Source organism: Panicum virgatum, chromosome 2N (assembly GCF_016808335.1).
Source record: "Panicum virgatum strain AP13 chromosome 2N, P.virgatum_v5, whole genome shotgun sequence".
In the NCBI taxonomy this organism is placed as follows: Eukaryota; Viridiplantae; Streptophyta; class Magnoliopsida; order Poales; family Poaceae; genus Panicum; species Panicum virgatum.
This window is the reverse complement of record NC_053146.1, coordinates 60,168,514-60,193,643: the sequence shown is the minus strand read 5'-3', so window position 1 is coordinate 60,193,643 and position 25,130 is coordinate 60,168,514. Positions and strand designations below refer to the sequence as shown.

Genomic DNA, 25,130 nt, shown 5'->3' with positions numbered 1-25,130 from the left:
TCTACTAAAAATCATGCTACGAACATCAAGATAACTAGCACTACTCGCCATCAAAAATGCTTCAGTACGAGTAATACCAAGGTAAAGTCAAAAACAATGCTGCCCTGATCGCAAGAAGACAATCAGGGCAGCATGGCGCTTACTATTCAGGCGGGACCCACGTGGGGCCCACGATTCTATTAAGTTAGTCTCTTTATCTTAAAAAAATATTTTTCTTTCATTGTTTGACAATACAAAATATATTTAACTACTTTCTACATATAAAAATAATAACTAAACTTTGTATACTACATTTACATGTGGTAGTTGTACTACTTCTTGGGTTTTGATTTCCCTCCGTAAATCCACAAAATATAATTAAAATGTTCATTCATTTCTAATCTTACTTTTTTTCCTACTAAAATAATTAAACTATACCTACTGACACAAAAAAAATTCCTAAGGAAAAATTACCTGTACCTCTATACTATAATGCTTGAGATTGGCGCGCTCTCAGACACAAAACTACTATGCCGCTTTACTGTAATTTTTAGATCTAACTCAATACATCGATACGATGTTGCTTCGAACATAGTAATGAATAATATCTTTCTATTAATATTTTAGGTCCACGTTTTTGGTATAGGCACGCGTAGCGCGCCAACCTGACTAGTCTAATTCTACAAGCGCACGCTGCAAGGTTTCCTGGCGCACGATGCACGGTCCCCACCCCACTGTTAATTTTCGCCCACTCCCACGTGAGTGACGTCACAGATATTTATTTTCTCTTTTCATTTTTTTGTTTTTCCTTTACGTTCCATAAGTGTTATTATTTTTTCTTTTCCAATTTTCTCTTTTATCTTCTATATGTCTGAAGTTTTCTTGACAATTTTTATATGGAAATCATACTAAAAAATTATACCAAGAGTTGTGCTTAGAAGTTGCATGATAAATTGTGCGTACAAAGGTTGTGTGAGGAATCTTTCACATAACATCTTCATACAATTTGTGGTGAAAAGTTATCTCTATAAGTTAATTTAGAAAACTACGCATTAAATTTTGTATGTACTGTGAAAGTTGTGCTAAAAAATTATTAATTTCAAGTTATTAAAAAAAAGTTATACGTAAACATCATAAAAAGTTATGATAAGAATCTGACTTCAGCGAAGATGTGCCAAAAATTATACTTGCAAATTATATTTATAAGTTATAATTTTCCAAAATTAGAAAACTGTGCAGAATCATTTTTTTTAAAAGGAAAGCGACCCCTGTCGGAATTGTGCGCCAGGAGCGTTGTTGGCGCGCGCGGGGATTAGCAGGACCCAACACAAGACTACCCATGCGATTTTGGATGGAGGAAATATACAATCCCAGCCTTTTCTTTCCTGATGAGAATCCCTCCCTCTTAGCCCTTACCTTTTAGTTCCAAATTATTCTTATGCATCCAAACATGTGGCATATTTTTAAGTTAAAGTGGATTATTTCTTTTAAAATCCTTAGCCTCACGAGGTGATAATAGAATTAATATTTGCATGGTCTCCACAAAAAAGTGAGGATGCACACACACCTAGACATGAAAATGAAAGAGAGAGGGTGGGCATTAGCCCATGGATCCAAACAACCCACTTAGGCTAATTCTTAACCTATCAATTCAAAGCTAAATATTATCTCTCAAAATTAACCATAGACTAATGTTCTAAATAGAATCTTAGTAAAACACAAAAGCAACTACATAGGGTTTGTCAGAAAACATTAAATTCAATTTTCCAGCCTCGCCCAACCTCCTCTATCGGCTACGAGTTCTCAAATCCCGCCCCGGCTAAAAGCCTAAAACCCTAGCACACCAGAGCCGCACGCCTTCTAGAACCTTCACCCCCATTCTCCTTCCCGGAACTGTAAACCCTAGCGCCATGCGCCGCCCGCAGCGCCGCGGCGCGGCGAAGAAGACCCGCCTCCAGGAGGCCGACGAGATCCGCCTCCTCGACGAATGGATCGAAGCCGCCAAGCCCCTTTCAGGCACCAAGCCCCCGCCGCCCTCGAAATCCGCCGGAGCGGGCAAGGCGCCTCCGGCTGCCCGGAAGCACCCGGAGTACAGCGCGTGCACGCTGTTTGACGAGTTGCCGCTGTCGCAGATGACCAAGGATGCGCTGCGGAAGAACGGTTTCACGGAGATGAGCGAGATCCAGCGCGCCGCCCTGCCGCACGCTCTCTGCAGACGGGACATCCTCGGCGCGGCCAAGACCGGCTCCGGGAAGACCCTGGCCTTCGTCATCCCGGTAAAGCTCACGCTGCTGCTTATTTGCCACCTAAAGTTTGGGTGTTGGGGAAGCAGAAGGAAGATCGGTCCTAGGACTATGAATTGCGATTAGAGTTTTAACTTTAGCTCTGGGAATTCTGAATTGTTCCCTGTAAATTGCTGCTCATACCTCGCCTGTCCAATTCATCATATTTGCATGTCCATAGCCCCCTACAGTGAGGTGTGATGGACCATAGCAGCTAAGATTCCTTGTCAGCTTTACCTCATCACATTCATTCTCTTTGCAGGTTATAGAGAAGCTGTACAGAGAGAGATGGGGTCCAGAGGATGGTGTGGGCTGCATTATTCTTTCCCCCACAAACGATTTGGCTGGGCAAATTTTTGAAGTGATCAAGAAGGTGGGGGAGTTCCATAACTTCAGTGGTGGTGTTATTGTTGGTAGGCGCAAAGGTATCGAGATGGAGAAGGAACATGTGAACAGCTTGAATATCTTAGTGTGCACACCTGGGCGGTTAGTCCAGCACTTCAATGAAACTGCCAATTTCGACTGTTCACAGCTCCAGGTCAACAGGCATATCTTGTTCTATGATAATAGTGAATGCCTAATTTGGAGATTTAGATAATCTAAAGTGTTCCTTTTTTTTCCTATGGAAAACAGATATTGGTGCTTGACGAGGCAGATCAAATTCTTGATCATGGTTTCAAAAGTCAGGTTGATGCTATCATTTCTCAGATTCCCAAAGTTAGACAAACTTTACTGTTTTCTGCTACACAAACGAAGTCAGTTAAGGACCTTGCAAGGGTTAGCCTAAGGGATCCTGAATATATAAGTGTGCATGAGGAAGCCAGAACAGCCACCCCTGATACTCTTGAGCAGTATGCCATGATTGTACCTCTTGAGCAGAAGCTAAATATGCTCTGGAGCTTCATTAAAAGGCATCTAAATTCAAAGACGATAGTCTTCTTATCTAGTGTGAAGCAGGTAATCATTTATTTGTCCTCTGAAAAGTACACTGTTGCACAGTCGTATTGGTCTACACATGAATGTTGTTAATTTCTTTCAATATTGGACTTATGCAGGTTAAATTCGTTTTTGAAATTTTTAAGAAACTTCGTCCTGGTGTTCCTCTGAAATGTATGCATGGACGGATGAGACATGTAGTACAGCAGGCCATAGTTGCAGATTTCAATGAATCTACTTCAGTTCTGTTCTCAACTGATTTAACTTCTAGAGGACTGGATATAAAGAATGTGGATTGGGTGGTACAGGTATGCCACTACTTTAAGCACTATTATTTTTTTCCTGTATTTTACTATTTTTCATGCTGTAACCTGTTTATCACATTTGCAGGTTGATTGCCCAGAAAGCATTGATAATTACATCCATAGAGTTGGCCGTACAGCTCGTTACAATAAGAAAGGGAAATCACTTATGTTCCTTTGTCCTGAGGAAGAAGCAATGCTTGAAAAATTGAAGGCAACTGAAAGCAAAATACCTATACATATACGGAAGGTTAGCAGGAACATTTTCTGGTTTTTGTGCTTAGCTGATTATGGTTGATCTATGCCAGTACGCACTAAGACAAGCTTTTAGAATGATTTTGGTTTGATTTACAGAAACTTGACAGTTGTTTGTACCACAGCACTACTCAACTAGTGCATTTCATCTAAACTACTTCATCCAATGTGTTCCTTATTTGATGTATCACATATTTTCTTAATTGCTTTGATGCAGCCAAAGGCTGAACAACTGGAACAGATATCTCAGAATATAGCATCGGTGCTGGTTAAATTTCCCAACCTGCAACAATTGGGTAGAAGGGCTTTTGTTACATATCTTAAGTCAGTCTATCTCCAGAAAGACAAAAAGGTGTTCGACCTGAGCAAGTTCTCTGCAGAGCAGTTTGCTGCATATGCTGCTTCGCTTGGTCTGCCTGTTACCCCCACCATTCGCTTCATAAGCCACAAGAAGAATGTGTCAAAGAAGGATATGGTGGATCTTGATAAGAAACAGATGAAATCCAGTTCCAAACCTGAATTTATCATCAATCCACAGGTCAACAGTGATTTGACTATGGGTGATGGAGACGACGACATCCTTTATCCCAAGAAGCCCATTGCAGATGCTAATATGGATGATGAACTTGATGATGTCCTCCGTCCCAAGGAGCCCGCCACAGATACAAATATAGAACCAGAGAAAATCATCGAGTATGTACCTTGCAACACAATTTTCAAAATGAACCCTATGAATTTCAGGCTACCAAATATCTAATTCCAGGTATTGTTTGCTAAAGTCATGCTAACTAATTATCCTTGTCAGACTTGGAAAGCCCTTGAGAAAGAAGAAACTGAAGATAAATGTGCACAGGCCAGTGGGAACAAGGGTCAAGTATGATGATGAGGGCAATGCCATCCCACCTCTCGCATCTGTAGCTGAAGAAGTGGCTTCAGAACCCGTGGTTCACAAGGATAAAAGTCTATTCTGTCCCTGTTTCTAAGTTGTATAATCTTGCATGAATGATTTGAACTCTTTTATTTATTTATTGTTTCTGTTGCTCCAGTTTCTCAGCGGTATGCTGAGATGTTGAGAGAAATGCGGGAGCATGACAAAGAGGACAAGCTTGAACAGAAGAAGAGCATGCGGGAGAAGAAGCTGCAGAAGAAGCTGAAGCTGAAGCGCAAGAGGCAGGAGGAGAAAGAAGTCGAGTCAGAAGAGGATAGCGGCTCAGAGTCTGACAGAGACCAAGACATAGCTAGAAAGGGCAAAAAGAGGTACTTCAATAGTGACGATGAAGCCGATGACACTGTTAAGGATGGTGACGTCCTCGCTCAGCAGGAGGCCTTGGCCCTGAAGCTCCTGAGTAAAATGCACAGTTAACTTGGGAGACTGATGGGCGTAAGTTGCCGTGGTGGTGGCTGCCCATCCTAGTGAGCTCTCCATTACGGAGGGTGTGAAATTTTGATCATGTTACGGCTTTGTTTTTTTTCTGGGAGTTAATATATGAGATATTAGCCCACTTATCAGGCATATCCAGGTATTAAGAGAAATCAATGGTAACCCGCCAAGTTGTAAAAGAAATATGGATCTAAGGAGTTTCGAATTTAAAACGATAGAAAATGACTGCTTCAATCTAATTAGTTACGTACTGACGAGTGGAAATAATATTGATTTCTGATGATGAATAAGCTCACATACAAGGTGTCGCTATTTTCAATCGCACCAAGAGCATGAATCAAACTTCTCAATAATAGCAAATTGCTTTGCTCTGAAAAACTTATGATAATGCTTTGTGCAAATACAACGGTTGATGTCTACTTCGCCTGTAATGATGCCTAGATCACGGATCCCACCATTGCTCCTCCAAGGTTGATGCACGGTCGGTAATCACGAAGTCGGCCAATACTGGGAAACGGTGATGCAACAACAGACAGCTCAGTTTCATTACACATGCCGCGCATCGGCACACGCTGGGAAAGGTTGTATAGCATCACTGACAGCAAAGTCTCAGCGAAATTCAACCAACAACGATGAAACATAAGCGCAATCAGGCTACCTCTAAAGAAATGTAGAAAGCAGCAGACCAACGGTTCAACAAAAACATCAATCTCAAAGACACACAACGTACTTCAATAATCAAGATCTTCAGAAGAAACATCAGGAGTGTCATCATACATAACACTGGTCCCTAAGAACAAGTTCAACCACGTCCATGCAACTGCATAACCACTAATCTATAGGACTCCTCACGGTGGAAGTGAACTGCAGTTGTAACTCTACATTCCTCTAAGCTGATAGCGCTCTGGAAGTGCACAAAGCAATCATCCCTGCAGTGGTCGTCACTGCAGAATAAAAGGCAACAATGTTATTCATCAGTCAAAATGAAAGTTAACATACGAACATGGAGTACAACAAATTCTGGGATCACTGGGGGGATGAGAAGAAAGTCTTTCAACATTGTATACTTTCCTGGTTCCACTCTAAAAGGCATAAGATTTAAGGGAACACATGATTGTTGGGGTCCTACCTGCTGCGGGGGTTGCTGCTGTGGTGGTGGAGGCTGCTGCTGCTCCTCTTGTGCTGGCAGTGGCTGCTGTTGGGGTGCTGCCTGTTGCTGCTGCTGCTCATAGTTGCCATAACCAGGGTATCCATAATAGTTTTGCACGCTTGAGTCTTGTGCATTGGGTGCACTGTAGCCATAACCTTCATAACCCTGCTGTTGGTATCCATAGTAGTTGTTTCCGTTATACTGGCTGTTGGCATCTTGCTGGGGCGCCTAAGGGGATAAACTCAGGTTAATCAATGTTAAATGCGAGCATTCAGCAAAAGTTAAGATTCTACTTTCCACACAATACCTGTCTGTTTTGAGGACTGCGCCCCCATGAAAGCCGAACATTCTGCCCACCAATCAAGCTCCCATTGAGCATACGGATTGCTTCCTCAGCAGACGACCTAAAAGTATGGCAAACCAATTGGGCAACAAAGAATTAGCTTACAGATATCAAGTCAGAACGGTCAGCTAAAGAGCATCAAGAATTTATGAACCTGCTTGTAAATTGAACAAATCCACAACGCTTGCCTACAGGAATCTTCACATAGGCAATTTCTCCGTATGGAGTAAAAGTTTGCCTTAGATACTCCTCATTTACATTGGAATCTAACCCACCCACAAACACCTATTGCAAAATAATGGAAGATAAGGTAACAGCAATTCCTAGTTTATTCTTTTTCTGAAAAAATACTCACTGTTGTATTATTGGGATCGTTCTCTGAAAGATTTCCTTGAGAGCTCTGGTATGCTCCTGCAAATACACATACAGTTACCATCAGAAACAAAGCTGGCAAACCTATATTCATACTAAACACAGGAGACCCATTGTGTTGCTGCTGTCAGCACAGAATAGTATAATCTACTCCCTCCATGCACAAAAGAATGCAATTCTCGCTTTTCGATAAGCCAAACAATTTGAACTTTGACTGAAGTTATATGAAAAAGTAATATCATTCATGATAAAAAATAAGTACTACTAGATTAGTTACAGTATATATTTTCATAATAAATTTATTTGGGGCGTAGGCACTAATACTATTTACTATATATTTTCATAATTTCATAGTAAATTTATCTATCATATTAATAACCCAAAGAACTGAAGCCCGCAAATAAAAAAATATAGAAATGCATCCCATAGAGGCCAGAGGAAGAACAAGGAATCCTTGCTTCAAGGGCTGTTCACTGCATGTACTGGATTGGCTGACACAGAAGAAACATTCCAAATCAGAAACAAAAAAAAAGGCAACTGTGTTGCCATGCCAACCCCAACTCCCAAGACCCAACACAACGCATCATGTGGTGAACAAGATTGCAACATAGATAAACAAAAAAAAACATAAATCAGCACTATTTGAATAATATCTAGAAAGCAAAAAAAAAACATTAAGTGAACAAATATGCATAACTTCAAAAAGGGGTACTCAAAGCATACTAATGAAGATAAAAACAAATAGAATCTGCAACATGGTACAATATGGAATAAACTTATAAACCAGATAACCTGCACGTGGAATTAAGTGCAGGCACATGCAATGAAAAGTTGAACAAGAAAGAAAGAATATTTTCTGCACTGCAGTAGAATTCGGAAGGAATCAACAACATGGTAAATTGAGTAAATCAGATAAACTAAAAGTAAAACTAAGTGCTTTCTGCGCTACATTGCTGAAATAAACCAAATAAATACGCTACAGGTGTTACTAGGTGAGGATACAAGAAAGTCAAAGTTGAGAATGAGAAATAAGAATAATAAGATATGATAGACCGTCTGGAAATTATACATATAAACTATTACAAGTACTGGAGCATGATGGGCTACTATTAAGTTTCAAAAAAGAGAGAGAGAAATAATTGGAGGACCAGAAGTAAATTTACTAGTTTAGATACAGTAACGGCTGAGAGTGAGAACACATATAGTATAGTTGGCCCTCTAAAGTATTTTAGAACCAAAATCTCACAAAATTAAAACACTGACCTAACTTACAGGAGACAGCTGAAGATATTTCCAGGCCCTAAATGCAGATGGCATGGCATCCTGCTTTGAGAAACACGAATTCTGTTCAGAGGTTTATTACTTAGTTATGCTTACGTTATCCCAATCTTTGACTTAAAAGGAAAGAGCTGGAAGGAAATGTCTGTTTACAGCAATAGAAGCGATGCTGGCTACGCTGAGGTGGACTGACAAATAAGAAAACAGCTATGACAACTAGTTCATCCAGCAAGAACAGTGAAATCAGAATATGTGAGTTGGCTTAGTACTCAAAAAGATACTGTGATGCACTTAGATGCTCTCATAATCAGTACCCTTTTAGGATTCTATGCAAGCAAGTATGAAACAACAGAAAAGGGGAATAAACCTATACGGAAATGTTCCACCGGTACATACCATTAGTTGTGTATGTCTGCTGGGCATCCATATTCTTCTTGTTGGCTGCAGGTCCAATCCTCATTTGCCTTGTAGATAACATCATTCCATTCATCTCAGTCATTGCACGTGTCTGCTCATTCAGATCTCCAAAGCGCACGAAACCATATCCTTTGGGGCGTCCAGTGACCTTGTCAACAACAACTTTGGCCCCTCTAACTGAAGGGTAGCTAGCTCTGAACACCTCTTCCAACATGGAGTCAGTAACATCAGCAGCCAAATCACCAACAAATATTGTGTGATCAGAACCATTGTCTCCACGCTTATCCCCAGTGCTAGCTGAAGCCCAGTTTAGCTTAAAAGCCATGTCAACATTCGGCATCATCTGCCCATTGAAGTTCATCAGAGTATATTCTGCAGCAGCTCGGGAGTGAAACTCAATAAATCCATAACCTTCAGACAGCCCACTCTGTTTGTTCCGTATAATTTTCACATTGGCAATCTGCAGTTACTTGATTGTATTAGTACGAATAAAATTTACTTTTAACAAAAGGATTATGCTCCCCATCATACAACAATAACAGTATATGAAGTAAACTTTACTAAAATAAACTTATTATTTAATCCAGAAATTGAACTTCAAAAGTTGGCAAAACAATCAAGCGACCTAGCAAAACACACTACCAATCCTGATATAACATGAAAAGTAAATTCCCCAATGTGTTACACTCCAATGAATGATATAAGAAACACATTGCAAATGGTACATTACAGAATCTAGAATTAGAAGTTCAAAACGATGAACAGTACGACCTAGTATTAGTGCCTACAGCCTAACAAAATAAATATGCATGTTCTGGGCGTTAAAACCTATCATCTAGATTAAAATAGTATGCAATGTAAGCGTTTTAGCCCCTCAAAGGAAACACTTGACCAAGCAACTATTGTCCAAAACCGAACAGAAAACATAAATAAAAGCAACACAGCTACTACAACAGCCGCACGCATATCAAAGGGGAAGATAGAAGTGTCACCTGCGGCGCCACGGACGCGAAGGCTTGGTAGTTAAGGTAGTTCTCGTCCATCCAGTACTGGAGATCCCCGATCCAAAGAGACCTGATCTCGCCGCTTCCTGGCGCGGTGCCGTACTGCTGCTGCGGCGCGTACTGCTGTGGCGGAGGCGCGTACTGCTGGGGTGGTGGAGGAGCGTACTGCTGGGGTGGCGGCGGGGCGTACTGCTGTGGCGGGGGCGCGTACTGCTGCGGCGGCGGAGCGTACTGCTGCGGCGGAGGAGGATACTGCTGCTGCTGGCCCCACGGCTGCGGGGGCGGCCCCGGCTGGTAGTACTGCGGCTGCTGCTGGTAATACGGTGCTGGTGGCGCCTGGTGCTGCTGTGGAGGCGGTGCCGGGGCCCCAGAGCCCTGCGGCGGGGGCGGGCCCTGCTGCCCGTTCACCGGCGGCTGCATCTCGTCCCCGGCAAGGCGGCGAAACCCTAGGGCGCGGAGGCGAGAGCGAGAGGAAGGGCTTTGGAATCTCGATGCGGGGAGATGGAGACGAGGCGCGTCGGGGTTTTATCTGGGCCGGGCCAGGCCGTTGCAACAGAATCCGGTCGGAAGCATCATCCGGTTCGTAACGGGCCCGGATGGGCTACGATTTCAAAGCTGTCCCGAACTGCTTGCGAGTTCACCCTTGTGAGTTTCGCCAAGAAATGGAAAAAAAACGCTTGCGAGTTCACCCGTTAGATCTCTGATCGACGGGTAGAGATGCAGATGAGGGTGCAGGCTTAAATGGGTCGTGCTTAGTTTGAGCTCGAGTTCGGAACGGAGCCTGATCTTTTTAAGGGAAAAAATCATACTCGATTATGGTATCTGCAATGTTCATGCGCACGCATGTCATGACCTATATTCTTATATGCCACGATACACCTCAGTAGGCGCGTTCTATGACAAGCTGAGCCTTGATGTGACGATGTCACAACGACACGAGTTCAAGGCATGTAGGAAACTTCGGCACCGTGCAATTATTGAAACAAACCTGCCCCTCCCCTAAAAAAAGGAAGAATAATCACATGCTTCTACTCGCTTGTCCCAGAAAAGATGCTACCTCTTGCTTTGCAAGAAGTCAACCAACTTCAAATTTAACCAAATTTATAAAAAGATTACTAATAATTATGTCTCCAAATTACTATAAAAACATAATACATGATTTATCTAATATTATTTATTTTATTTATAAAATAAATATTAATACTATTTTGTAAAACTTGATTAAATCTGAAATTTTTTACTCCTCGGGAATCTAGAGTTGTTTTTTTCCTAAAATGGAGGGGGGTAGTTTTAATTTTCCTCCTCCAAAAGAAAATTAGCTTCAAGTTTGGACTGTTTTACTTAAAGCTTTCCGCTTTGATGATAGACGAGACGACCACCAATCTCCGCCAGACTGACATCGCTGGGCTGCGGCCATGGCGGCTTGTGATCACCTTGTTTAGTGCCGGAGGAAGACGCCGCTGACGCCATCAGGCTGCGGCCGTTTCTGCGTGAGAATGACCGCCCCGTGAGCTTGACACCTTGGTGGCATTTGTCAACGATGCGTTCAACCCCGGCCGCTTAATTACTTTCAAATTGAGCTGAGTGTTCTTGTTTCCTTTTTTTTTTGTTCGTTTCCTTTTGGATTTTCAATTCAAATAGCATCTTTAGAAAAAAGACACGTTCATATCGAGCGTTTTGCTCAGCCTTTGATCAAAGCTTGAAATTTCCGACAGTCAGGCTGTTTCTGGTAGATGGCCTTGACCGAGTGAGACACGAGTAGCATAGTTTGTAAACTTTTTTTTCTCCTTTGTATTAATAGGTAGAAAAAAAAGAGAGTTTTTACAACGCGCAATGCCGGAGCACGCTTATGCAGCTGCTATTACAAAAAAGAGTTCAGCTGCTATTACAAAGAGAGAAAATTGATTACTCAAAATTACGAAATATAAACAACCTAGCCTCTTGGCCCCTGCCAGCACCCAGGGTTCAGCTTCGGATTTGATCGAGATCAACAGCTGAGGAAGTGCTGAAACTTATGCTCCGAAAATTCTAGTGTTTCTCTCCTTTCAAATCTGCCAGCAGACCAAAGATAGTTTGTAAACTTTCAGTTCAAACGTTTTTTACTTTTTCTAAACGCAGCTGCGTGGTGAGCACAGAGCGAACTATTCTTTCACCCTTTTTTTTCTAAACAGGTTCTGCCAAGCGTTTCATTCAGACTTGCAACTTTCCATCGATTTTCTTTTCAGTACGGTCTGCATTTTCCTTGCGAAGCTGATGATGAGGTCATTCTTATAATTATCAGTAGCTGCCGTGGGCGAAAGACCAGTTGCTTGGATTCAAGATGATCATCATTGTGTGCTCAGTTATTCTGCCAAATGGTCACCGATTCAGCGTGGTTGGACCACGAATCTGCTTTATCCTCTACCATAAACAACTGTTCACTCTCCTTTCATGTTGCGCTGGACAGGCCACATGCTCTCATCCATCAAACGGGTGCCCTTTATTTGATGTTAAGCTAAGCGTGACTTCTTTGGCTGCTTCTTCTCGATGATCAGTAGCTGGCTGTGGAGAGAACATGAAGTACTTAGCTTCAAAACGTTTGCCGAGAAAATGGGGGAGTAGGTATTGTTCCTCATCTACCATAAACAACTGATCACACTCTTTCTTTTGCTCAAAAGGAAACGTGCTCCGAGCTATTGGGTAGTAGGTATTTGTCAAGGTAAGTGTGTGATATGGTAGATGTAGGGATAGCACGAAGAACCTGTTCGTCGCCCTCCTTTGGAGGCTCTGACTACTTTTAGGGTTCTTCTTGCTTCCTTCTAACTGATACATGATAGTCTCTTTTATAGAGACAACTGACTTGACCCCTAAGCAATATCCTAACCGAATCAATCTAACTTATCTCCTTCCTAACAAACCCAACTAATCCTTTATTCCCGGCACTGTTCACGCGGTACTGTTCACGCGCTACAGTACCGCATGGCCCTGGACCGGCTCCACTTGCCATAACACTACTCCACCCTTCCAAGACAGCTCGTCCTCGAGCTGTGGTGGGTGAACATGGCTGCAGATGTTGATGGAAAATTGTTGACGGTGACATTCTTGGCGATGATGTCTGTGAGAACGCCGAGCTCGAGCTGGAACGCCAATGCAGAGAAAGTGCTTGGTGGAGCCACCACTGAGCCAGCAGCGAGTAGACCGTCGAGTAGACCGAGCAAGTCCATGGCGGTGGATGCAGACATGGCCAGCGGCGCTGGGCACTCGAATGCCACCGAGGTTGCTGCAGGAGTTGTTGGCGAAGCCGTCAGTGGAGACAATGACGGTGCTGGTGGTGGCCAGTGGCATTTGTGATGACCTCGTATCAACCGGCGACGAGGACCTGCTTGCCGGTACAGATGAGACCGCGCGTGGCGCGGACGTGGGAGTCTTGGCCGCGGGGTGCGGCATAGAAGGCGGACCTCTGCTGCTCCAATCCCAACCGTAGAAGTAGGGAAATGAGCGGACGAGATGGCGGAGAGCCATGACAACAGGCTGCGATGGGCGATGAAGAGCCACCGACAGGCGACAGCAGGTGGACGAACGACCGCGGATGGGCGGAGGCGCGTGCAGACGCGCGGGCGGACGCGGACAAGCGGAGGCGCGCGTGGACGGCGTGCGGGCGGCCACGGACGGAGGTACGCGCACGGCGCACGACGGGCGCGGATGGACGCGGACCGCCGCAGATGGGGGCGCGACAGGCGGGGATGGATCCGCAGTGACGGATGATGGACGCCGCGACGGACGGCCCGAGGAGGAGCGCGGACTGCACCGCGACGGGCGGGGCAACGGGATCCGCGACGGGCGGAAACGCCGCCGGCGAGGATCCGCGCCGATGAGGGTGGCCTCGACAGGCGGAGCAGGGGCTGCTGTTCCCCTCCCACAAGCGGATCGATGACGGTGGGTGGCGCAGCTGGTGTCGGCGTCGATGGCGCGAAGATCGCTGGCGTCGCCTGCCGGGATGGAGTAGATGGAGCCTGCAGGTCAGCAGGCGGCGTCGGTGATGCAGGAATTGGCGGCGAAGCCATGGATGCATCTATCCCCATGGTCATCTCCTTTATCAGCTGCACCATGCGATCCAACCTCTCGGAGATTGAATCAAGGGTGGTGTCCATACGATGAAGCGTGGCGAGGGCCATGCCAGATCAAACTGGAGCGATGGGTGGGATTGGGCGGCCTTGGTGGTCGCAGGAACAGAAGAAGGCGGTGGCGGTGGTGAAGGTGGGGATAGGCGGCAGGATCAGAAGGCTGATACCAAATGATATGGTAGATGTAGGGATACCTCTAATTTTTGCCGCTCCTATTGTAGATTTGTAGTATTGTTTAACCAACTTCCAGAAGATGGAAGGAAGAAACACAAAATGCATGAATATAGCACAATTTTATTTATTTATTTTGAAATACATGATGCAGAGAAGTGGAATTTATACACAAGTATCTGATTGAAGATTCAGAGTTGCATGTATACAAGAGGAACAGGTAAGATGAGTTTTTTTTTAAAATCGATCATGTCAATCCTGCTCCAGATCAGCAGGGATCAAGCAAACTTGCAGAGTGCAGGAACAAAAAAAAACGCAGATCCAGAAACTGAGGACGGTTGGATACAGAGGTTGCTGAATTATTGGAAAACATCTAGTAAGAACATGATAAAATGAGACAGAAACTAGCAAAATCTATATAAAAAGTAAATAAATTAATGAAGAATAAAAAGAAATCTCTGGCTTCTGCAGAACTGGCAGAGCAGGATTCCAGAACACAGCAAGGCATGAAAATGCAAAACCTGAACAGGTGCATTGCTTGATTGCTACTACTATTACACATTTTGTATGTATATATATGATTCCTTCCCCCACCTAATTAAACTGATACAAGTTGTGATCCCAAACCTCTCAGCAAAGCTCAGATGTTATTAGCCATTGCTTTGATCCACACGAGAACACCAAAAACAAAAAAAAAAATGGCAACTTTCCTTCGTTTTCTTCCCCCAGGAAGCGAGGCATCAAGAAGGCGACCCTGCAGGCTCCCCTGATCCCTGCTGACCTCCGAGCGCGATGAGCCTCCTCAGGTTCCTGAGGTGCCTCTGCAGGGTCCGGCACGCCCGCACCCTGACGCTCCGGATGGCAAGCCTCATCTTCTTCAGCCGCACGCCAATCCTGGTCCTCACCCGCGCCAGCGCCGGCGGCCGGGACCGCGCCGCGGGGCTCTTCTCCTCCAGCACCTTGTGGATCAGGTACTGCGCCCTGATGTGCCGCGCCTCCTCCGCGTCCACCTTCTCCACCTTCGCGTACGAGAACGGTGTCGACGCCCTCAGCAGCAGCATCTTCGCGACCGACGCCGCGTTGTGGCTAGGCAGCAACGACGACGATGGCGCGACGACGAGGAGGAGGAGGAGGAGGAGGAGATCAGGGGAGGCTTCTTTGTGTGAGCTTCTTGCAGCTGGCCGTCTGTCCTGGGACGTGTGCGCCTGCTATATAGGCTGGTGCTCGGTAATTGGTAGGGCTCCTGCAGGCTGGCTCTCGCCTATATTTTTTGGAATTATTGATGAGATCATGAGGGTATTACTTGGACAGGCAGCGTCAATGTTCATAAACATTGTTTAGTTCTTGCATCTCCGAGTTTATTTATTTATTTTCTCTATAACCATTTTCCATTTTCCCAAGCTCATGACAGACTGCCAAAAACGATAGTCACATCATTCATATAACTGTGTTTTCTTCTTTCCTCTTAATAAAATACGTGCTCACACACATTCGCCTCGTTTAGTTGCAGTCGTAAAGTTTTTGAAATGAAATTTTTACACATTTGAAATATTAAACATAGACTAATTGCAAAACTAATTACAAAACTCGTCTGTAAACTACGAGATGAATCTAATAAGCCTAATTAATACATCATTAGTACATGTGTACTGTAGTAGTTACTATATTAATTTAGTATCTAATCATAATCTAGTTAGACTCATTAGATTCGTCTCGCAATTTATAAGCAAATTATGCAATTTATTTTTTATTTTGTTTAAATTTAATACTCCATGCATATAAAATTCTCTTTCGATGTGATAGTTTTGGAATTTTGGATTTTGCAACTAAACAAGGCCACTGTAGAAAACTTCAGTCACATCTCGGTATCTTTCTGTCTCTCGTGGAAGAGAGAAAAAAAATCTAGGCTGTAACTCTATACATGACGAACAAATTATGAGCTCTGAATGCGATTTCAGGTACTAGGAGAATTTTGCGCTCCCATCTAGCTGTCCGTCCCTTTCTCCCTTCAAACATGGATTCCAAATTTCTCATGGAATTTAAACATCAAGTCCGGACCAGTGAGGTACCATGGTGCTAGTGTCTCCGCGACGATTATGTGCTTCCGTTCCATGTGACCCAGAAACCTAAAACGTAACAGCGACTTAAGATCGAAACAACTTGATAGCGATCAGAATAGGCGAAAACAGGGGCAATTCCAGCCCAACCTAACCATAAGCTTCGCCCCTGGTTCTGGTTTGAGATACGTACTATATCAGAGTAGCCTTACAAGCTTCATCACTGGATTGGCTGAAACACAAATTGATCCCTCTCCAGCAAATAAGCACTTCCCAGAATACACTAATTCTTTAATTAAAAAAAAACGTTTTTCCAGCTTCTCATCAGAATCTCAACCAACCGGGAGAGGTCCTTTCCGAACTGGTCTCCTCAGAGATTCCCGTTGCCGCTAATCAACACATGTCAAGGACTCAAGGCTGTGCTCCGATGCAAGTCAACTGATGATGAGGGCATAAACAATGGCGATCGTCAGAGGCAAACTGCATCAGGTCCAGGCAGGCCTGCACCAGATCTCTCGCTTTGCGCCTGGAAACTGTTGTCTCTGATACATCGCCCAAAGGCCAAAAAGGTCAGCTTCTGACCTCCACTATTTTGAAAATAACTTCTGACCTCCACTATATCACCTAAACATGTCGCCCCTGCCGGCACTCGTGACCTGTGAGGTCACTGAAAGAGCCAGATGAGGCATGATTCCTCTTACTAAATTCAAGCAGGTCAAAATTTTAACAAATCCCGGGAAAGTATTTTTCTTTCATGTCATCCTTATTAGCTGATTCTATGTTGTTTGCCATAAATGCTTACACATCCACCTCTTGTGCTAGTTTTTGAGGTGAGTTGGTTCGATGAATGCATAACGAGTTAATAGTAGGATGAAATATAGTTTCTCACAGCTTCTCAATCTTGTCATACAGTTGCAGACACGCAATTGCCAGCTCAAGATTTTCTTTTCATCTGAAACCCTGCCGTCTCAGGCCTGAATTTTTGTCATATCGGCTCACTACAATATCCAGCCTTGCAGAAAAGAATTTGTTTTCAGCAAGCACAGCACGGCCACGAGGTTCCATAAGATATGCACATAGTGGTGAGCGCCTTATCAGGTCGCCGGAGACAACTTCTCCTGAATGCTACCGCCCAGGCACCCACATGCCATTTGTCCAGGTGATGGGAGTTGAAACGGCTCTAGCTTTCTGTTGATGAATTTGTGTTAAATTTTTCATCTGAACTCATGGCTCCTAATGTATCAAAGGATGAGGCAAGACAAGGCCTAGCGCCCATTTGTCTCTTCGGTTGTTGCCTCCAGCAGCCTTCAGAATTTCTAATTCCAACCAGGTCTGCCGTCTGCTGCCTTCAGGGCAACGCTAGGGTTGAAGCTTGATGGACACTAAACAATTTCAGTAATCGCGATGGCTTCACTCTATGTAGCACAAAGATAGGATAAAGGTGTTGTTCCCGAAGGGCGAGTCTTGCACTGGAGACCGTCGCCTTAGAGTTAGCTAATTACGGGTGGAAGTATAACCTCAGGATTGGTTTAGATCATTTTCCCTTTGTTCATCTCCCGGTTAGCCAATGGGCGGCTATGTTTTGTAATATTTTTTTATTAGTGTACATTTTGTAGAGGCTGGAACTCGTTTCCATTATCTAAAAAAATGTAGCGTTTCAGTAAGGCCACTTGCCATATTTCTGGTAAATAATTGTACCAAAGGATTAGTAAAGCATCACAGTTGGTGCCTCAAATTAGTATCACTATTCATTAGCCATTAGGTGAGGTCAAAGGATTAGCTTGCGAGTTCTGAAATAGCATGCATGATCTCATATGAAATTAACTAAACCATGCATTAGTGCATAACCGATTCTTGTGGTCAATAATTGCAGTTCGCAGTGGCTGATGAGATGGCACCAAAAAAGTATTGGAGATCAGATCAGAGCTAGGCACAGCATGTTTGGTTCAGAGCCACACTTTGCCAAGATGTTCATAGACTAAACAACTTAGTACCTGTTTCCTTTAGAGGAAAAGAAAGAGACGATTTTAGTAACCGAAGAGAAATCGGTTCATTCAAGTACTTATTAAGGCAGCTTGTCATATTTCTTTGAAATGATTGTTGCAAGAAACAATAAAGCATTCTGGTCCGTGCCTTAAAAGGGTATCATGGCCCACAAGGTGAGGAGGAATAGTGTGCCAGTTCTGAAATAGTATGACCTCATATGAAACTGACTGAACTGCACATTAGTGCATTACTGAATTTTCATTTGAGTGGTCTATCATTGCAGAATTGGATCAACTTGCAGCAGCATCTTGACTCTCCATCCACTCCTGACATCACCAATCACTCTTTGTTTGCAAGAAGAGGCTGCCTTGTGTCGTCCCACTTGTCTAATCTTTTCCTCGCTTCCTCAACCTACATTCAGTTCAGACAAAAGGGCAGATAAATTTACAAGTTAAAAAAAATCCTTTTTGTTGTAAAGAACTCAGAGAGGAACAAAATAGAATGGCCACACAATCAAGCAGGCAATGCATGGAATAATTGCCCTAAAATAGCGCATCGGCGCATAACTTAGATGCGGCTCGGCAGTCGGCATGTGAGGTAGATTTAATCAAGGATCATCTGTCAGTGAAACGAGCGGCTACCGAGGAACATGACGATAACCAGAGGTGGCTAGACTTTACCTCCCTGTTCCAATCAGTCCTGAACGTGATCCAGATCAGAATAAGTGTTTGCATGAGGGTGCCCCCAATCATGCCTGTGACGGAACCGTCAAAATAAATCTCTAATTAAGCGTAATGGCCGTCATTTGAATACATCGGGCACATTAACTTAACAGTTTAATTTGACGATCCTTTCTCAACCCACGGCCCGATCGAAACATCACCGGTAGTCCCACGCGAAGGTGGGCGCATATGGTACAAACACGGCATATTACTTGAAATAATAAACTCAATGAAAACGAAACAATAAGTTTTACAAACCGAGTTCAAATATATGCAATTAATTTACAAAACTCTACAATAGATGGTCTGAAGTTCGAAATCAAAAGGTCATACATCTATCCTAACTATCACCAGTTCTGATCCTTCTCGACCGGTCGGACCGGTTCACCCAACCGGTCGGACCGGTCGGCACCCTTCTGCCGCCTCCACCAGTCAGACCGGTCCCACGGGCCGGTCAGACCGGTCTGCGCAAAACAGAGAGGCTGAACACTCTGCCCTCGAGTGTACAACCCGACGATCCCCTAACCTAAGGGTCTCGCTCCACCACCTCCCACCCCTCTGCATCCCGGCGGATGAACTTGACACAGCAGGGGCAGAAGTCGATGTCCGGGTGCCGTATACTAATACTCAGCAAGGCTTACCCGACTAGTGGGTATAACTTAGCCCACATACCTAGACATGCACGGCATTTGGCTGATGGTTTGTTTTGCAGAAATAGCAATTAGAGGTGTATCCTTACTTTCAATGTTTTAGCCGCATATTTTATATAGATAGACTCTCACTAATGTTTGCCTATCTACACACGCATGTTGGAGCATCCAATTAAGATTCAGAATAGTATCTATTTTTATATCTCTAATATCCTAACTCATTTGCTACGAGGTGACAAAGAGATCAAGGCCCTCATATCCGCGAGACACGGCGAATCGATCCGATTTAACCTTGCAAGGTGGACCTAACCAACACGGCACGTATAGGCCCCGTCGGACCACACGCACCAACCATTCCCCTCCCCACCTCGAACTACAGGACCGCCCCACCATCATATGGTCAGCCGAGCTCAACGTGAGACCACCAAAAGTAAACATGCATCCCCATTTATCCGCGACTACCCCAGGAGGTGAGTTGAAGTCCTGTACTTTCGAAGCAAAGCAGTACTAGGCTTACCGGTTTCGACTACCTCCTACTCCCGGCATGCGGTTTGTACAATTCAATCCCCGATCAGCACTGCCACAACGACCGGTCCTTAATCGACACGGACGGGGCTAAGACACCCAGGAACCTGTCCTGCTGCCAACCTAATACCATCATCCCCGCCCGGTCTCACAGCTCCATATCCATTTCAATCCATTTCTCAAATACTGAAGTATAAAGATAATAATGTATCTCGCGAGTAACCGGCAATTACTCGGCTTCTAAAGTTTTCTGTGTCTCGCGAGTGACACGAAGTCGCCCGACTTCTACCGGACTTATTTAGCCAGGCACCGCAATCGACCTAGACATACTAGTAAAAACTCAAGGAAACCTAGGGATCATGCAGCTAGGGTTCCAATCAATTCCTAATACGTAATGCACAAGTAATAGATAAAACATATACATAGTGAATCATAATTTAAAATAATAGGACATGCACCGGGGCTTGCCTTGCGTCTGCTACTCAGTACTAGGGTGAGATGGGCATTGGGCCGACTCCCCACGGTCCTCCTTCTGCGGGGCTTGCCCCTGTGGCCCCTGTGGTTCCGCGACCACCTCGTACACGACCTCCTCCGCCGCGGCCGCTACACGTGTGCATATGCATATGATATGAGAGAATGCATGCATGATTTGCAAGAATTATAATTAACCCAATACCCAAAACAATTTCTGACTGATTACATTAACTACCCCAGACTGAACCCTTTCTGTCACTGCCACACCGGTCAGACCGGTGCCCCAGACTGGTCAGACCGGTTCTTGATACTCAGCCACGCCACCGGTCAGACCGGTCACTTCGACCGGTCAGACCGGTCCTACCCAGATCACAAGCTGGAGTCCATGTCGCGGTTAAACTAGTCCACCAAATTCCAAATACTTTCCAGACCTAGGTTCAGGGATACATAAAGATGATCTTGACCAAAGGAAATTGACGAAAACCTCTAAAAGATGGATTTACCCAACCCTAGGTGACATACCTTATATGAGTACACTAGCCTTCAAACTCTCATTCCCTTCTAGCCTTTAGTTCATGGATCTAACTAGAGTATTTGACCAAATGGATTCACTCATAATTACCTAGAAAAGGAGATCAACTCAACTCTAACTTGTTTACCTTGAAAGGGCTCCTCCCCCACGAAGAACTTGGATTCCACCTCACCCCGGGAAGGAGTTCATGCCAGAGACGATCCTTGACTCCAATTTGAAGCTTCCCACGCCTTGGATTTGATTTGGGGTGAGGGATTTGAGAGGGAGGGTTTGGGAGAGAGGGGAGGGCACGGGAGAGTGAAGGAGAGGGAGCTGGGCACGCGCGAGAGAGAGTGCTGCTGTGAGAGTGAGGAAGAAATTTAAATGCTGTGGGACCCAAAACCACTAATTCGAGCTCGACCGGTCAAACCGGTAGTCTAGACCGGTCAGACCGGTCCGGGCTGAACTGGGCAGAATTTGTTAAAAAGTTTCCCTGCAGTGGTTTGTGGCGCTAATAACCGTAATTAGCATTAATGACAGGTAATTAACACCTGAGGTGTTACCATGCCTCCCCACAATCCCTGCAACGCAAGATCCGTTTTCAGATTTGCAGATAGCTTACGGAAGTCAGAACCAACAGGTCAACTGGAAATGGACGGCGAGTTTGCAATCTCCGATGAACTGAAGCCGTGCACCTTGACACCAAAGTCAAACTTGAATCCAAGGAGAGCACCGAGGGGTATGCCGATAAGATAGTAGCATCCGATGTTGATGTACGCGTCCTTGCTTGCCACCCGCAGCCAACGGCCACACCTTGGTAAGTTCAGTCAAAATATTTTGTAACCACCGCCGGTTAATCGTTCAAAAAAAAAACTTGACCTGCGGGGGTAAGACCGCCCTCACGGCATTGTTTGAGAGGTAGAATGACTTTCTCACAGCAGGCCAAGAAAACCCCCGAACCCCTTGTGAGTTAGGCCGGGTTCCACAGTGCTTTTGGACATGAGGCATGCGAGGAGGTTAATCGTTCAGAATCCAGAAACAAACCCAGGTAGGAGTAGAATCCAGGCTCACCTGACAACACCGGCTGGATCCCGCAGAGCACAATGGTGCCGACGAGCAAGGGGCACAGGTCGGCGACGGCGCGGGAGACGGCCTCGCCGCCGGTGAAGTCGTAGCTGAGCTTGTCCCTGAGGAGGAAAGTGACGAGGCTGGCCACGGCCGACACGAACGCCGACACGGCGGTGACTACCCACGCGGAGAACGCGGCGGACCGGGGGTTGCCGGCGCCCAGCTCGTTCCCGACTTTGACACTGCGCGCAGCACAAACTCCTCCAGATCAGAATTCATGATTCCCTTAAAAAAACATTTTCGGTGCGTTCTTTGTTGCAAATTAAATCCAGGTGTCCTATATACACTACACTGTAGATATACATGCTCACTGGAGCAGTGAAGTCTGAACGCATGGGCTGGTCATCACACAGCCATCGCATCGATCGCGTTCGCATGTGGGTTTGGCGGCACCGGGGGAAACCGTGTTGATGAAAATCTTGGGAAGCTCGGAGACATCGATCAGGCATGTGTCTCTACTGTACAGTATGATACGGTGAGACACCGCACTGTCTCCTTCTCTATCAATGCATGCCGAACTTCGTTTCAGGAAAAAAATGTTTGAAAAATATCAATGCATGCTGCTGCCGGCCGTTTCAAGCACAAGAGAAGAAAAGCAGCTGGCAGCAGCTTGGAGGCTAGTTGTTATATATAGAGAGAGACATGTTCAACTTAAAGCCAATACAGTGGGAAATATACAAAATGAAGTAAACCAACCTGGCAGCAGCTTGGAGGCCTGCAGAGATCATGAACACCCATGACTGTATCGAAGTGCTGCATTCAAAGCATCGAGTGCATATGTGAGATCCATGTAGTATGAATGAAAGACAAAATGAACAATGAAAATGTAGGTCAGAGTCAAGGCAGGAATAATTGTAATTTCCAAAGAATTTTTCATGGAAATGTTAACCTATATAAATACGAGAAGTGGGGAAGGAAGCCGGAGACCCACCACACAGTGAGCGCGTCGAGCGCGACCTGCGGGTCCGGCAGCATGCCGGCGAGGAGGATGAGCACCTGGAAGTACCAGACCTCGAGCACCAGCATCACCGCCGACGCGGCGGACAGCTTGGCGAACCCGGGCAGGTCGGCGAAGGCGGCCCACGTTAATCCGGCCCATGTAGCCCGGCACCTGGGGCTCCACACGACGTACGCGAACTGGCCCAGGACGAAGGCCCACCACGTTAGGCTGAGCGTGAGCGAGGCCCCGAGCAGGCCCAGGCCCATCACGCGCGTCGCGAGCCAGCTCAGCGCCACGTGGAGCGCCAGGCTGGCGGCCAGGATGTAGGCGCTGGGCCTGGGCGCCACGATGCTCTGCGCCTGCAGGAACTTCTGGACGGGGCAGTTGGTGGCGAACGCGAAGATCTGCGGGACGAGGCCGTAGGCGAACTCCGCGGCGGCGCCGGCGATCTCCAGCTACTGGCCGAGCAGCAGGAGCAGCGGCTCCGAGAAGGCGTAGGCGGCGGCGAGCGGCACGCCGGCGGCCGTGAGCAGCACCGTGGCGCGCTGCAGGTACACGCCCAGCATCTCGTACCTCTCGGCGCCGTACGCCTGCCCGCACAGCGTCTCCACCGCGCTGCCCATCCCAAGCTGCAGGAGCAAGGAGCACGTACACGTACACGTACGCGTATTTATACGTCAAACACAGATACGTTTACGTACGTACACACGCAGCCACGGGTACGCATGAATATACAACCATGAGGCCATAGGCGAAGAGCTGGATGCCGTTGTTGCCGAGGGAGGCGGCGGCGAGCTGGACGTTGCCGAGATGGCCGCAGAAGATCTGCGTGGACGACGTCGTCGCCGCGGCGAGCATGTACACCGCCACGGCCGGCGCGGCCAGCGGCGCCAGCAGCCGCAGCTCCAGCGCCGCCGCCGCCGACATGCGCTGCGGCCACGGGTCCGAGACGACCCCGCCATCGCCGGCGCCAGAGAGCAGCGCCTCCAGCCGCCCATCGGCCTCGCTGGGGCCGGCGGCGTGGTCATCACCCGCCCGTCGCCGCCCCATGGATGGATCCATTGATGGCCGCGGACTACGGGACGAGCCTGTGAATGTGATATATATATAGCCAGGTGTGCTGCAGGCTTGCAGCGCGGCAAGAACTGCAAGACCTTTTCGGTGTGCTCGCGAATGCAGCTTTAATTTCTCGACAGGACAGATCAACTGGAATATCATGTGTTTGAATCGACGGATGCCGTCTCAGAACATCGACACCGACAAGATCAAACTCATTCTCTACCTACGTCGCGACCTGGCGGGGAATATCTGCTACCGTCACCAGAGTCGCTATCTGTCTAGACCGTCTCGCCGCGAGCTCATGCGACCCATGCCTCTCCTCTCGCCTCTGTCACCGTGTTCGAACCGAACAGAGCACGGTGGCCTGCCTTCACACGCGCTGTTGCAGCTTGAAGGCATCACGGCCGGCACGGCATCAGGAGGAAGGCTCCGGTGCGGGCCTCACTGATGATCCCGGCCCGGGCGCTCCACGCGCGGCGAGCCTCCTCATCAGGCTCCGGAGATGCCTCCGCACGGCGCGGCGGGCGCGCGCCCTGACGCCCCGGATGGCGAGCCTGAGCTTCTTCAGCCGGACGCCGATCCTCGCCCTCGCCCTCGCCAGTGCCGGGGCCGCCTCGCTGGTGCCGGCGTCGCCGCCTCCTCCAGCACCTTGCGGATCAGGTACTGCGCCCTGAGGTGCCGCGCCTCCTCGGCGTCCATCTTCTCCACCTTGGCGTAGGCGGCGGCGGCGGACGGCGGCGCCGGGCTTGGCTGCTGCATCTTGGTTATATAACTTATAAGCTTGGTGTGAGCTTCTTGCAGCTGGCTGCTGGAACGTGGGCGCCTGTTATATAGACGGCGCCGGGTACTGTGTTGGCGCCCTCTCCAGCAGGGTTATGATTGTTCGTTTCTTGCAGGTCCAAGTTTATTGCGAGTTTTGCAAGCCAAAGACAACGGATCACACGGTTTCTGGAGTGAACTTTTTGTCACATGATCACACATCTTGCCCCTTTATTTGGTTTAGTTTAATTGGGAAGGAGAGAAGTTCAAACCCGTTGGTTCAAAATTCCAAGTTGTACGAATGGTGAACTGGTGATGAGCTTCTCTCAACGTGATTTCCACTTTT

At 46.5% G+C, this 25,130-nt stretch overlaps 3 protein-coding genes and 1 pseudogene across 3 annotated transcripts; 1 reads left to right on the top strand and 3 right to left on the bottom strand.

Moving 5' to 3' along the window:
• Nucleotides 1-1,759: 1,759 nt before the first annotated feature.
• LOC120661513 (DEAD-box ATP-dependent RNA helicase 32-like) lies at nucleotides 1,760-5,348 on the top strand. The gene is made up of 8 exons (XM_039940406.1): nucleotides 1,760-2,255; nucleotides 2,524-2,799; nucleotides 2,895-3,218; nucleotides 3,317-3,505; nucleotides 3,588-3,749; nucleotides 3,972-4,447; nucleotides 4,560-4,714; nucleotides 4,801-5,348. Exons 1-8 carry the CDS (start codon nucleotides 1,890-1,892, stop codon nucleotides 5,115-5,117), a joined length of 2,265 nt encoding a protein of 754 aa, XP_039796340.1. The 5' UTR covers nucleotides 1,760-1,889; the 3' UTR covers nucleotides 5,118-5,348.
• Nucleotides 5,349-5,827: 479 nt separating this feature from the next.
• On the bottom strand, nucleotides 5,828-10,187 carry LOC120661514 (RNA-binding protein L-like). Its single transcript, XM_039940407.1, has 7 exons — nucleotides 9,688-10,187; nucleotides 8,675-9,155; nucleotides 6,984-7,039; nucleotides 6,783-6,913; nucleotides 6,593-6,689; nucleotides 6,265-6,513; nucleotides 5,828-6,079 (listed from the first exon to the last, which is right to left on the bottom strand). The coding sequence occupies exons 1-7, from the start codon at nucleotides 10,117-10,119 to the stop codon at nucleotides 6,077-6,079; spliced, it is 1,449 nt and encodes a 482-aa protein (XP_039796341.1). The 5' UTR covers nucleotides 10,120-10,187; the 3' UTR covers nucleotides 5,828-6,076.
• A 4,293-nt stretch (nucleotides 10,188-14,480) lies between these two features.
• LOC120661512 lies at nucleotides 14,481-15,207 on the bottom strand. The gene has a single exon (XM_039940405.1). The coding sequence runs from the start codon at nucleotides 15,032-15,034 to the stop codon at nucleotides 14,714-14,716; it is 321 nt and encodes a 106-aa protein (XP_039796339.1). The 5' UTR covers nucleotides 15,035-15,207; the 3' UTR covers nucleotides 14,481-14,713.
• A 2,924-nt stretch (nucleotides 15,208-18,131) lies between these two features.
• Nucleotides 18,132-23,902, bottom strand: LOC120661511 (annotated as a pseudogene).
• Between the last annotated feature and the right edge of the window lie 1,228 nt (nucleotides 23,903-25,130).